The sequence below is a fragment of the Ylistrum balloti genome, unplaced genomic scaffold, assembly GCF_031769215.1.
Source record: "Ylistrum balloti isolate Yb309-2 unplaced genomic scaffold, AGI_CSIRO_Ybal_v1 Utg369626, whole genome shotgun sequence".
In the NCBI taxonomy this organism is placed as follows: Eukaryota; Metazoa; Mollusca; class Bivalvia; order Pectinida; family Pectinidae; genus Ylistrum; species Ylistrum balloti.
In genome coordinates this window covers 1,661,440-1,677,736 of record NW_026781894.1, presented here as the reverse complement: position 1 = coordinate 1,677,736, position 16,297 = coordinate 1,661,440, and the positions used below count along the sequence as shown (strand labels likewise).

At 40.1% G+C, this 16,297-nt stretch overlaps 1 protein-coding gene across 1 annotated transcript; it reads left to right on the top strand.

Moving 5' to 3' along the window:
• The first annotated feature begins 402 nt into the window (after positions 1-402).
• LOC132551418 (serine-rich adhesin for platelets-like) lies at positions 403-14,414 on the top strand. The gene is made up of 7 exons (XM_060215560.1): positions 403-934; positions 1,045-6,117; positions 6,394-12,249; positions 12,483-12,770; positions 12,930-13,187; positions 13,562-13,771; positions 14,194-14,414. Exons 1-7 carry the CDS (start codon positions 403-405, stop codon positions 14,412-14,414), a joined length of 12,438 nt encoding a protein of 4,145 aa, XP_060071543.1.
• The last annotated feature ends 1,883 nt before the right edge of the window (positions 14,415-16,297 follow it).

The following is a 16,297-nucleotide window of genomic DNA, read 5'->3' as shown; positions in this document are numbered from 1 at the left end:
ACTTCCATCACAACAGACAGTTCCATACACTCTACAACAACAGAAAATACCTCTTACATCACTTCTACAGAGAGCACTGCAGATACAACATTACCTGATGGTTCTACTTCAATCACGACTACAGACAGTTCCATAGACACTACATCAGACAATACCCGATACATCGCTACTACAGGGATAACTGCAGCCACAACAGTATCTGAAGGTACAACTTCCATCACAACGGACAGTCAAGTAGACACTAGAACATTAGACAATACTCCCTATATAACCACTACAGAGAGCACTGTAGACACAACAGTATCTGAAGGTACTACTTCCATCACAACAGACAGTTCAAAATACACTACATCAAGCAATACCCCATACATCATTACTACAGAGAGCATTGTCGCAACCACAATGTCTGAAGGTTTTACTTCCATCACAACAGACAGCCCCATAGACACTACAACATCAGACAATACCCCATACATAAGCACTACTGAGAGTGCTGCAGATACAACAGTATCTGAAGGTGATACTTCCATCACGACAACAGACATTCCCATACACACTAAAACATCAGACAATATCACTTACATCACTACTACACGGAGCACTGTAGACACAACAATGTCTGAAGGTTCTACATTCACCACAACAACAGACAGTCCCATACACATTACATCAGAGAATACCCCATACATCACTAGTACAGAGAGTGCCGTAGACACAACAATGTCTGAAGGTTCTACATCCATCACGACAAAAGACAGTCCCATAGACACTACAACATCAGACAATACTATAACCACTACAGAAAGCACTGTAGACACAACAGTATCTGAAGGTACTAGTTCCATCACAATAGATAGTTCAATAGACACTACATCAAACAATACCCCATACATTACTACCATAGAGAGCACAGTCGCCACCACAATGTCTGGTGGTTCTGCCTCAATCACGACAATCACTTCCATAGACACTACAACATCAGACACTTCCATTCACACTACAACATCAGATCACTACACAATACCCCATACATAACCACTTCAGAGAGTGCTGTAGACACAACTATGTCCGAAGGATCTACATCCATCCATTCACAACAGACAGACAGTCCCATAGACACTACATCAGATAATACTCCATACATCACTACTACAGACAGCACTGTAGCCACAACAGTATATGAAGGTTCTACTACATCCATTAGGACAACAGAAAGTCCCATAGACACTAAAACGTCAGACAATACCACTTACATCACTACCCCACAGAGCACTGTAGATACAACAGTATCTGAAGGTACTACTTCCATCACAACAGACAGTCACATAGACACTACAACATCAGACAATATCCCATACATAACCACTAGAGAAAGTGCTGTAGACACAACAGTATCTGAAGGTACTACTTCCATCACAACAGACAGTCGCATAGACACTACATCCGACAATACACCATACATCACTACTACAGAGAGCACTGTCGCCACCTCAATTTCTGAAGGTTCTACTTCCATAACAACAGACATTGCCATAGACACCACAACATCAGACAATACCTCTTACATAACCACTATAGAGAGCACTGTGGATACAACATTATCTGATGATAAAACTTCCATCACAACAGACAGTTCCATACACTCTACAACAACAGAAAATACCTCTTACATCACTTCTACAGAGAGCACTGCAGATACAACATTACCTGATGGTTCTACTTCAATCACGACTACAGACAGTTCCATAGACACTACATCAGACAATACCCGATACATCGCTACTACAGGGATAACTGCAGCCACAACAGTATCTGAAGGTACAACTTCCATCACAACGGACAGTCAAGTAGACACTAGAACATTAGACAATACTCCCTATATAACCACTACAGAGAGCACTGTAGACACAACAGTATCTGAAGGTACTACTTCCATCACAACAGACAGTTCAAAATACACTACATCAAGCAATACCCCATACATCATTACTACAGAGAGCATTGTCGCAACCACAATGTCTGAAGGTTTTACTTCCATCACAACAGACAGCCCCATAGACACTACAACATCAGACAATACCCCATACATAAGCACTACTGAGAGTGCTGCAGATACAACAGTATCTGAAGGTGATACTTCCATCACGACAACAGACATTCCCATACACACTAAAACATCAGACAATATCACTTACATCACTACTACACGGAGCACTGTAGACACAACAATGTCTGAAGGTTCTACATTCACCACAACAACAGACAGTCCCATACACATTACATCAGAGAATACCCCATACATCACTAGTACAGAGAGTGCCGTAGACACAACAATGTCTGAAGGTTCTACATCCATCACGACAAAAGACAGTCCCATAGACACTACAACATCAGACAATACTATAACCACTACAGAAAGCACTGTAGACACAACAGTATCTGAAGGTACTAGTTCCATCACAATAGATAGTTCAATAGACACTACATCAAACAATACCCCATACATTACTACCATAGAGAGCACAGTCGCCACCACAATGTCTGGTGGTTCTGCCTCAATCACGACAACAGACACTTCCATAGACACTACAACATCAGACAATACCCCATACATAACCACTTCAGAGAGTGCTGTAGACACAACTATGTCCGAAGGATCTACATCCATTACGACAACAGACAGTCCCATAGACACTACATCAGATAATACTCCATACATCACTACTACAGACAGCACTGTAGCCACAACAGTATATGAAGGTTCTACATCCATTAGGACAACAGAAAGTCCCATAGACACTAAAACGTCAGACAATACCACTTACATCACTACCCCACAGAGCACTGTAGATACAACAGTATCTGAAGGTACTACTTCCATCACAACAGACAGTCACATAGACACTACAACATCAGACAATATCCCATACATAACCACTAGAGAAAGTGCTGTAGACACAACAGTATCTGAAGGTACTACTTCCATCACAACAGACAGTCGCATAGACACTACATCCGACAATACACCATACATCACTACTACAGAGAGCACTGTCGCCACCTCAATTTCTGAAGGTTCTACTTCCATAACAACAGACATTGCCATAGACACCACAACATCAGACAATACCTCTTACATAACCACTATAGAGAGCACTGTGGATACAACATTATCTGATGATAAAACTTCCATCACAACAGACAGTTCCATACACTCTACAACAACAGAAAATACCTCTTACATCACTTCTACAGAGAGCACTGCAGATACAACATTACCTGATGGTTCTACTTCAATCACGACTACAGACAGTTCCATAGACACTACATCAGACAATACCCGATACATCGCTACTACAGGGATAACTGCAGCCACAACAGTATCTGAAGGTACAACTTCCATCACAACGGACAGTCAAGTAGACACTAGAACATTAGACAATACTCCCTATATAACCACTACAGAGAGCACTGTAGACACAACAGTATCTGAAGGTACTACTTCCATCACAACAGACAGTTCAAAATACACTACATCAAGCAATACCCCATACATCATTACTACAGAGAGCATTGTCGCAACCACAATGTCTGAAGGTTTTACTTCCATCACAACAGACAGCCCCATAGACACTACAACATCAGACAATACCCCATACATAAGCACTACTGAGAGTGCTGCAGATACAACAGTATCTGAAGGTGATACTTCCATCACGACAACAGACATTCCCATACACACTAAAACATCAGACAATATCACTTACATCACTACTACACGGAGCACTGTAGACACAACAATGTCTGAAGGTTCTACATGCACCACAACAACAGACAGTCCCATACACATTACATCAGAGAATACCCCATACATCACTAGTACAGAGAGTGCCGTAGACACAACAATGTCTGAAGGTTCTACATCCATCACGACAAAAGACAGTCCCATAGACACTACAACATCAGACAATACTATAACCACTACAGAAAGCACTGTAGACACAACAGTATCTGAAGGTACTAGTTCCATCACAATAGATAGTTCAATAGACACTACATCAAACAATACCCCATACATTACTACCATAGAGAGCACAGTCGCCACCACAATGTCTGGTGGTTCTGCCTCAATCACGACAACAGACACTTCCATAGACACTACAACATCAGACAATACCCCATACATAACCACTTCAGAGAGTGCTGTAGACACAACTATGTCCGAAGGATCTACATCCATTACGACAACAGACAGTCCCATAGACACTACATCAGATAATACTCCATACATCACTACTACAGACAGCACTGTAGCCACAACAGTATATGAAGGTTCTACATCCATTAGGACAACAGAAAGTCCCATAGACACTAAAACGTCAGACAATACCACTTACATCACTACCCCACAGAGCACTGTAGATACAACAGTATCTGAAGGTACTACTTCCATCACAACAGACAGTCACATAGACACTACAACATCAGACAATATCCCATACATAACCACTAGAGAAAGTGCTGTAGACACAACAGTATCTGAAGGTACTACTTCCATCACAACAGACAGTCGCATAGACACTACATCCGACAATACACCATACATCACTACTACAGAGAGCACTGTCGCCACCTCAATTTCTGAAGGTTCTACTTCCATAACAACAGACATTGCCATAGACACCACAACATCAGACAATACCTCTTACATAACCACTATAGAGAGCACTGTGGATACAACATTATCTGATGATAAAACTTCCATCACAACAGACAGTTCCATACACTCTACAACAACAGAAAATACCTCTTACATCACTTCTACAGAGAGCACTGCAGATACAACATTACCTGATGGTTCTACTTCAATCACGACTACAGACAGTTCCATAGACACTACATCAGACAATACCCGATACATCGCTACTACAGGGATAACTGCAGCCACAACAGTATCTGAAGGTACAACTTCCATCACAACGGACAGTCAAGTAGACACTAGAACATTAGACAATACTCCCTATATAACCACTACAGAGAGCACTGTAGACACAACAGTATCTGAAGGTACTACTTCCATCACAACAGACAGTTCAAAATACACTACATCAAGCAATACCCCATACATCATTACTACAGAGAGCATTGTCGCAACCACAATGTCTGAAGGTTTTACTTCCATCACAACAGACAGCCCCATAGACACTACAACATCAGACAATACCCCATACATAAGCACTACTGAGAGTGCTGCAGATACAACAGTATCTGAAGGTGATACTTCCATCACGACAACAGACATTCCCATACACACTAAAACATCAGACAATATCACTTACATCACTACTACACGGAGCACTGTAGACACAACAATGTCTGAAGGTTCTACATTCACCACAACAACAGACAGTCCCATACACATTACATCAGAGAATACCCCATACATCACTAGTACAGAGAGTGCCGTAGACACAACAATGTCTGAAGGTTCTACATCCATCACGACAAAAGACAGTCCCATAGACACTACAACATCAGACAATACTATAACCACTACAGAAAGCACTGTAGACACAACAGTATCTGAAGGTACTAGTTCCATCACAATAGATAGTTCAATAGACACTACATCAAACAATACCCCATACATTACTACCATAGAGAGCACAGTCGCCACCACAATGTCTGGTGGTTCTGCCTCAATCACGACAACAGACACTTCCATAGACACTACAACATCAGACAATACCCCATACATAACCACTTCAGAGAGTGCTGTAGACACAACTATGTCCGAAGGATCTACATCCATTTCGACAACAGACAGTCCCATAGACACTACATCAGATAATACTCCATACATCACTACTACAGACAGCACTGTAGCCACAACAGTATATGAAGGTTCTACATCCATTAGGACAACAGAAAGTCCCATAGACACTAAAACGTCAGACAATACCACTTACATCACTACCCCACAGAGCACTGTAGATACAACAGTATCTGAAGGTACTACTTCCATCACAACAGACAGTCACATAGACACTACAACATCAGACAATATCCCATACATAACCACTAGAGAAAGTGCTGTAGACACAACAGTATCTGAAGGTACTACTTCCATCACAACAGACAGTCGCATAGACACTACATCCGACAATACACCATACATCACTACTACAGAGAGCACTGTCGCCACCTCAATTTCTGAAGGTTCTACTTCCATAACAACAGACATTGCCATACCTCTTACATAACCACTATAGAGAGCACTGTGGATAACAACAGACATTGACACCACAACATCAGACAATACCTCTTACATAACCACTATAGAGAGCACTGTGGATACAACATTATCTGATGATAAAACTTCCATCACAACAGACAGTTCCATACACTCTACAACAACAGAAAATACCTCTTACATCACTTCTACAGAGAGCACTGCAGATACAACATTACCTGATGGTTCTACTTCAATCACGACTACAGACAGTTCCATAGACACTACATCAGACAATACCCGATACATCGCTACTACAGGGATAACTGCAGCCACAACAGTATCTGAAGGTACAACTTCCATCACAACGGACAGTCAAGTAGACACTAGAACATTAGACAATACTCCCTATATAACCACTACAGAGAGCACTGTAGACACAACAGTATCTGAAGGTACTACTTCCATCACAACAGACAGTTCAAAATACACTACATCAAGCAATACCCCATACATCATTACTACAGAGAGCATTGTCGCAACCACAATGTCTGAAGGTTTTACTTCCATCACAACAGACAGCCCCATAGACACTACAACATCAGACAATACCCCATACATAAGCACTACTGAGAGTGCTGCAGATACAACAGTATCTGAAGGTGATACTTCCATCACGACAACAGACATTCCCATACACACTAAAACATCAGACAATATCACTTACATCACTACTACACGGAGCACTGTAGACACAACAATGTCTGAAGGTTCTACATTCACCACAACAACAGACAGTCCCATACACATTACATCAGAGAATACCCCATACATCACTAGTACAGAGAGTGCCGTAGACACAACAATGTCTGAAGGTTCTACATCCATCACGACAAAAGACAGTCCCATAGACACTACAACATCAGACAATACTATAACCACTACAGAAAGCACTGTAGACACAACAGTATCTGAAGGTACTAGTTCCATCACAATAGATAGTTCAATAGACACTACATCAAACAATACCCCATACATTACTACCATAGAGAGCACAGTCGCCACCACAATGTCTGGTGGTTCTGCCTCAATCACGACAACAGACACTTCCATAGACACTACAACATCAGACAATACCCCATACATAACCACTTCAGAGAGTGCTGTAGACACAACTATGTCCGAAGGATCTACATCCATTACGACAACAGACAGTCCCATAGACACTACATCAGATAATACTCCATACATCACTACTACAGACAGCACTGTAGCCACAACAGTATATGAAGGTTCTACATCCATTAGGACAACAGAAAGTCCCATAGACACTAAAACGTCAGACAATACCACTTACATCACTACCCCACAGAGCACTGTAGATACAACAGTATCTGAAGGTACTACTTCCATCACAACAGACAGTCACATAGACACTACAACATCAGACAATATCCCATACATAACCACTAGAGAAAGTGCTGTAGACACAACAGTATCTGAAGGTACTACTTCCATCACAACAGACAGTCGCATAGACACTACATCCGACAATACACCATACATCACTACTACAGAGAGCACTGTCGCCACCTCAATTTCTGAAGGTTCTACTTCCATAACAACAGACATTGCCATAGACACCACAACATCAGACAATACCTCTTACATAACCACTATAGAGAGCACTGTGGATACAACATTATCTGATGATAAAACTTCCATCACAACAGACAGTTCCATACACTCTACAACAACAGAAAATACCTCTTACATCACTTCTACAGAGAGCACTGCAGATACAACATTACCTGATGGTTCTACTTCAATCACGACTACAGACAGTTCCATAGACACTACATCAGACAATACCCGATACATCGCTACTACAGGGATAACTGCAGCCACAACAGTATCTGAAGGTACAACTTCCATCACAACGGACAGTCAAGTAGACACTAGAACATTAGACAATACTCCCTATATAACCACTACAGAGAGCACTGTAGACACAACAGTATCTGAAGGTACTACTTCCATCACAACAGACAGTTCAAAATACACTACATCAAGCAATACCCCATACATCATTACTACAGAGAGCATTGTCGCAACCACAATGTCTGAAGGTTTTACTTCCATCACAACAGACAGCCCCATAGACACTACAACATCAGACAATACCCCATACATAAGCACTACTGAGAGTGCTGCAGATACAACAGTATCTGAAGGTGATACTTCCATCACGACAACAGACATTCCCATACACACTAAAACATCAGACAATATCACTTACATCACTACTACACGGAGCACTGTAGACACAACAATGTCTGAAGGTTCTACATTCACCACAACAACAGACAGTCCCATACACATTACATCAGAGAATACCCCATACATCACTAGTACAGAGAGTGCCGTAGACACAACAATGTCTGAAGGTTCTACATCCATCACGACAAAAGACAGTCCCATAGACACTACAACATCAGACAATACTATAACCACTACAGAAAGCACTGTAGACACAACAGTATCTGAAGGTACTAGTTCCATCACAATAGATAGTTCAATAGACACTACATCAAACAATACCCCATACATTACTACCATAGAGAGCACAGTCGCCACCACAATGTCTGGTGGTTCTGCCTCAATCACGACAACAGACACTTCCATAGACACTACAACATCAGACAATACCCCATACATAACCACTTCAGAGAGTGCTGTAGACACAACTATGTCCGAAGGATCTACATCCATTACGACAACAGACAGTCCCATAGACACTACATCAGATAATACTCCATACATCACTACTACAGACAGCACTGTAGCCACAACAGTATATGAAGGTTCTACATCCATTAGGACAACAGAAAGTCCCATAGACACTAAAACGTCAGACAATACCACTTACATCACTACCCCACAGAGCACTGTAGATACAACAGTATCTGAAGGTACTACTTCCATCACAACAGACAGTCACATAGACACTACAACATCAGACAATATCCCATACATAACCACTAGAGAAAGTGCTGTAGACACAACAGTATCTGAAGGTACTACTTCCATCACAACAGACAGTCGCATAGACACTACATCCGACAATACACCATACATCACTACTACAGAGAGCACTGTCGCCACCTCAATTTCTGAAGGTTCTACTTCCATAACAACAGACATTGCCATAGACACCACAACATCAGACAATACCTCTTACATAACCACTATAGAGAGCACTGTGGATACAACATTATCTGATGATAAAACTTCCATCACAACAGACAGTTCCATACACTCTACAACAACAGAAAATACCTCTTACATCACTTCTACAGAGAGCACTGCAGATACAACATTACCTGATGGTTCTACTTCAATCACGACTACAGACAGTTCCATAGACACTACATCAGACAATACCCGATACATCGCTACTACAGGGATAACTGCAGCCACAACAGTATCTGAAGGTACAACTTCCATCACAACGGACAGTCAAGTAGACACTAGAACATTAGACAATACTCCCTATATAACCACTACAGAGAGCACTGTAGACACAACAGTATCTGAAGGTACTACTTCCATCACAACAGACAGTTCAAAATACACTACATCAAGCAATACCCCATACATCATTACTACAGAGAGCATTGTCGCAACCACAATGTCTGAAGGTTTTACTTCCATCACAACAGACAGCCCCATAGACACTACAACATCAGACAATACCCCATACATAAGCACTACTGAGAGTGCTGCAGATACAACAGTATCTGAAGGTGATACTTCCATCACGACAACAGACATTCCCATACACACTAAAACATCAGACAATATCACTTACATCACTACTACACGGAGCACTGTAGACACAACAATGTCTGAAGGTTCTACATTCACCACAACAACAGACAGTCCCATACACATTACATCAGAGAATACCCCATACATCACTAGTACAGAGAGTGCCGTAGACACAACAATGTCTGAAGGTTCTACATCCATCACGACAAAAGACAGTCCCATAGACACTACAACATCAGACAATACTATAACCACTACAGAAAGCACTGTAGACACAACAGTATCTGAAGGTACTAGTTCCATCACAATAGATAGTTCAATAGACACTACATCAAACAATACCCCATACATTACTACCATAGAGAGCACAGTCGCCACCACAATGTCTGGTGGTTCTGCCTCAATCACGACAACAGACACTTCCATAGACACTACAACATCAGACAATACCCCATACATAACCACTTCAGAGAGTGCTGTAGACACAACTATGTCCGAAGGATCTACATCCATTACGACAACAGACAGTCCCATAGACACTACATCAGATAATACTCCATACATCACTACTACAGACAGCACTGTAGCCACAACAGTATATGAAGGTTCTACATCCATTAGGACAACAGAAAGTCCCATAGACACTAAAACGTCAGACAATACCACTTACATCACTACCCCACAGAGCACTGTAGATACAACAGTATCTGAAGGTACTACTTCCATCACAACAGACAGTCACATAGACACTACAACATCAGACAATATCCCATACATAACCACTAGAGAAAGTGCTGTAGACACAACAGTATCTGAAGGTACTACTTCCATCACAACAGACAGTCGCATAGACACTACAACATCAGACAATACTACTTATATAACCAGTACAGAAAGCACTGTAGACACAACAGTATCTGAAGGTACTAGTTCCATCACAATAGAGAGTTCAATAGACACTACATCAGACAATACCCCATACATTACTACCATAGAGAGCACAGTCGCCACCACAATGTCTGGTAGTTTTGCCTCAATCACGACAACAGACACTTCCATAGACACTACAACATCAGACAATACCCCATACATAACCACTTCAGAGAGTGCTGTAGACACAACTATGTCTGAAGGATCTACATCCACTACGACAACAGACAGTCCCATAGACACTACATCGGATAATACCTTATACATCACTAGTACAGAGAGTGCTGTAGACACAACAATGTCTGAAGGTTCTACTTCCATCACAACAGACAGTTCAAAATACACTACATTAAGCAATACCCCATACATCATTACTACAGAGAGCATTGTCGCCACCACAATGTCGGAAGGTTTTACTTCCATAACAACAGACATTCCCATAGACACTACAACATCAGACAATACCCCAAACATAACCCTTACTGAGAGTGCTGCAGATACAACATTACCTGAAGGTGATACTTCCATCACAACAGACATTCCCATATACACTACAATATCAGACAATACCACTTACATCACTACTACACAGAGCACTGTAGACACAACAATGTCTGAAGGTTCTACTTCCATAACAACTGACACTCCCATAAACACTACAAAATCGGACAATACCCCATATATAACCACTATTGAGAGTGCTGCAGATACAACATTATCTGAAGGTGATACTTCCATCACAACGGACAGTCCCATAGACACTACAACATCAGACAATGTCCCATACATAACGACTACTGAGAGTGCTGCAGATACAACATTATCTGAAGGTGACACTTCCATCACGACAACAGACATTCCCATAGACACCACAACATCAGAAAACACCTCTTACATCACTTCTACAGAGAGTGCTGTAGACACAACAATGTCTGAAGGTTCTACATCCATCACGACAACAGACAGCCCCATAGACACTACATCAGACAATACCCCATACATCACTACTACAGAGATAGCTGTAGACACAAAAGTATTTGATGATACTGCTTCCATCACGACAACAGGCAATCTTGATGACATAACAATATCAGATGGTAGTAATTCAATCACCGCAAGAGAGAGTCCTACAGACACGACAACGTCGTATTATGATAATTCTCGAAGAGACTCTACGACAATCGGACAGTTGTTAGAGATGTCTCCACATCCCATTGTGCCCACCTTAATTCCCACAAGGTTGACATCCCCTACAGGTAAATGTATAATGACACTTGTTTTCTTGATGTGCTAACTACCATTATAGCCAATACGAACTGATATTACGAACTCTATACTATAATCATCTTTTGGTTCTTAGTGAAAGATATCTGATTTAATGTGTTTTAGTCAGTTGAGATATTTGTTCGTTATAGTAATCATTCTCAGAATTGACACGGTCCGTTGTACAGATTTTCTTATCTTTATATTGTATTATATTGTATTCTAGGTGGAAGAGTATTACTTTGTGAGAGTGAAACCAAAACTATCACCTGTACGTTGCCTTATGTGATCAATATCATAGAAACTTGGCACGGCCGGAATGATACAGCGATATGCCGTGCAGAGATGACGTCAACGTTGTGTCATTCTGACGTAACAACGACGAAAACAGTAATCAACAAGGCTTGTCAAGACAAGAGTATCTGTATTCTATCGGCTGTCCCTCATATGTATGGAAACGCTTGCATTGACAAACATGCTTATCTTGCGGTTGTCTACGAGTGTTCTCTACCAGGTAATAACGATTGTTTGGCAGTACAATTGATACCAATCGTGTTCTCGTGTTAACCCTACTTTGTGTCATAGATCATAAAGACACAAAGGTGGTATTAATATATCTTGAATCCTATCCTCCACATTTAGCCTTTATGGTGGTAATCATTTTGTTACGCAGAACCGGAAGTTCAACAGAAACAACAAGTTCATCAAAGCTTCCAGGCCAGTTTTACAAACATCAACTTGACGGTTGCCATTGCATGGAGAGTACAAGTGCCACACGTGGGGTCATGTGGTTTACGTTGTCGAACTGACCACACATGTGTATCTTTCGCGTTTTCCGCGAATGAGAGGATATGTCAAGGTCACAAAACCATAGCTTCAAACATGGTTAAAGGTGAAGGTCATCCAGGAAATGGAATATCCTATTTTGTTTGTAAGTGATAAAAAAGTGAATCCGTTGTAGTATATATATACGATGTAAGATAGAATCATCCCATTTAATAATGTAGTTGAGACTTAAAACATGAAATTTGTTGTTTTCACGGTTCTGAGTGCTGAGAGGGAAGACAAAATAGGGACAGGGAAATAGAAAAAAGGAAAACAGGAGACAGCAAAGATAAGAAAACAAAGAGAAGTAAAATAGAAATTTGTTATGGGAATCTGAAGGTAAAAATACTTATCTGTAAGTTATTTTATCAGCGACTTTTAAAAGTTCTATTAAGTTATATTAGATTTTTATGTTTAATTTATAGACAGAAAAAAAATACTACGGTGTTAAGGATGCATGACTAAATATATGTCTTGCAGTGAGATGGTGCGATGGTGACGGATTCGTGTATGACGTCACGGGTGTATGTTATGGGATATATGGTATTCGCCACACCCAGGCCGACGGTCAGACAGCATGCTCTCGGCACGGCATTGGATACGGAAAAGTGACGGGACAGTTAATGATTCTAGACACACCGCAAAAACTACAGGGCATGTGGGTCAAAACTCGTCAAGATTCCTGGTTAGGTGAGTGATTACATAGTCTATGTCAACGCCATAATATTACGTAGTTCCAATCTTATAGTCGTTCTAGATTGAATTAAATTTGAAATTGAAATTTGAATTACATGAAATTTCCATTGAGATGAGACAGATTGAAATGCCCGTATAACAAGTCCCAATAAGGCTCGGATTTTGATGTTATATTTCATAACTAAATACTTGCTTTAACTGCTACTCAGTTTCTTGAGGAAAATATACATCTTTGTCATTATAAGAAAAATATGGTTGTACAAATTCTGCCCGGCATCTGTGTCTTTACCATTTTATCCGTATCACAAATTCTGACATGCTATATACAGACATGTATTTCTAATCTTGCCACTGAATCATTATAAGCATCTGATGTATTTCAGTACTGTAACATTAATATAAATTTTGTGTTGTAGCACAGGAAAGTTTGTTTATTGTTTCCGGTGGCAGGAATGAGATTGGTGATTGGACATTCCATGACGGATCCATCATTCCGGACGATATGTGGGTCCAAGGAGTTCTGGAAACCCACTCTGGAGTCTGTGTCTCAATGTCACGTGATGGTCTTGTGCCAATTGACTGTGCCACAAAACGTTTCTTCATGTGTGAAAAAGTTGTATTAAAACAAATAACATGACATCCATGTGCATGCAGCATGAATTTAATAACCTAAGTTCTTCCATTATTTTCTTCAATATTCCGTATAATTATTATTGTTCTTAAAAATTGTTTTTTTAATAAAAATGAATAACTACTAATCTTCTACATTATGTTTAGTTTCACCTTGATGTTGTGTTCTTTAAATGACTATCGATGTAAAAGATGGCAAAATCACGTTGGCTGCTAAAACAGAATACTGACAGGTCGCCATTCATACAAGAAAATGAGGTGTTTCACAATGAGGTAACATAAGTGCATGAAACATGTCCATCACTTCATCAATCTCAGCAAACTCCATATCATTAATGTATTTCAACGGTCAAAATGTATCGGCAACAATGAACATTGTACATAATTGTATCAACATTTATATCTCCAAACCTCGTAGTTTAGATGCCCCTCATCAGTTAACATCTTACAATAAAATCGTAAGACAAAGTAGCATTTTAATTTCGAACAGCAATGGTATACACAGCAGTTCAATTAGTAGTTTAATTAGTATAAGTGGTTAACGGCAAAAATTGGCAATGATAAGATCACATTGTTTGAAACCTGGAAAGAGAACTCAATGCAACATGACGAGCTGAACAATATTTAAATGAAGTTTGACTTCAGAAGACTTATGGTCATTGTATAGAATCTGATTACTGAGGAACTTAATCTAGTTAGGCAGTATAGCAATCACTCAAAGGTTAAGTACCATGAAAACACATATCTTCAATTTGCCATACTTTATTGGATTCAATGGCAAGTTTTAATACAGAAACAACAACAACAAGAGTTCGTAGGCATAATGTGTTGCCCTGAGACTGTATGGGCATAGTTCAATATATCATTCAAATGATAACTTTCAAGATTTTACATGATTTTGCCTTACAGGAAAAATATGACATGTTTAGCTTTCAGTGTTTTCGGTCAATAAAAATAAGTTATTTTATTTAAGTCCAAAATAGTCCAACTTGGCCATTTCATCATAAACATCACAAACAATGCACTGTATTTGTCGTAAGCATATGTTGCTCAGGGATATGTTAAAGTTGAGTTATTTTACATGACGGACTACTCCCGTTATGAGTTCAAAAAGAATCAGAGAAGCAAGAAGCAAGAACAGGTAAAGAGGTTGAATGGTTGAATGGTATCCAATTTCAGATATATTTATCAGTTGTATCTTCACACCACTGTTTGACAAATTACAGGGTTGCTAGAGCCATTACTATCAAACGTTTTAATAACAGAGGCCCAAGGAGTCTGTATCACTTACCTAGCTAATTCAGCTTTTCAGTCATTTACTAAATGATTTATGAAATGAAGAATAAGTTCTGATATGATTTCCCTACTGGTCCAAGCCTTTGGTCAAACAGAAATCAGATTCACCATTCATAAAAGTTGTTTCAGACCAAATTTGGACAATATCCTAATATGGATGAAATATTTTAAGAACTTACATTTCCGATACAAAATACCCAACAATGCTTCACAGCACAATGGGAGACAATCCAGTTATTTCTGTAGTACAGGAAGGACTTTAAAGTATTTCTTTTTATTTACCTTATTGGGCCCCCGCAACTCCCTCCCATTGCGTTGAGACCCACCATTTATACTAGATTGATACTTCTTCAATTGGGAAAGAATCCTTACATCCCTTCAGAAAACAGAAAGATTTAAAGATTTTGCTCTATTTCACATTATTAGGCTTTGACTTTCCCATCCTTGGTTGCTGCAATCCATCGCTCATGCTCAATTTATTCCCCTTCAAACCAAATTTCAGCTAATTCAACCATACAGGAAGAGTAGTACTTGAAAATTTTCCTTTTTGAGTCCCATCCCTCAGTCACTCCTCTGGGAACTGAGGGCATAGAC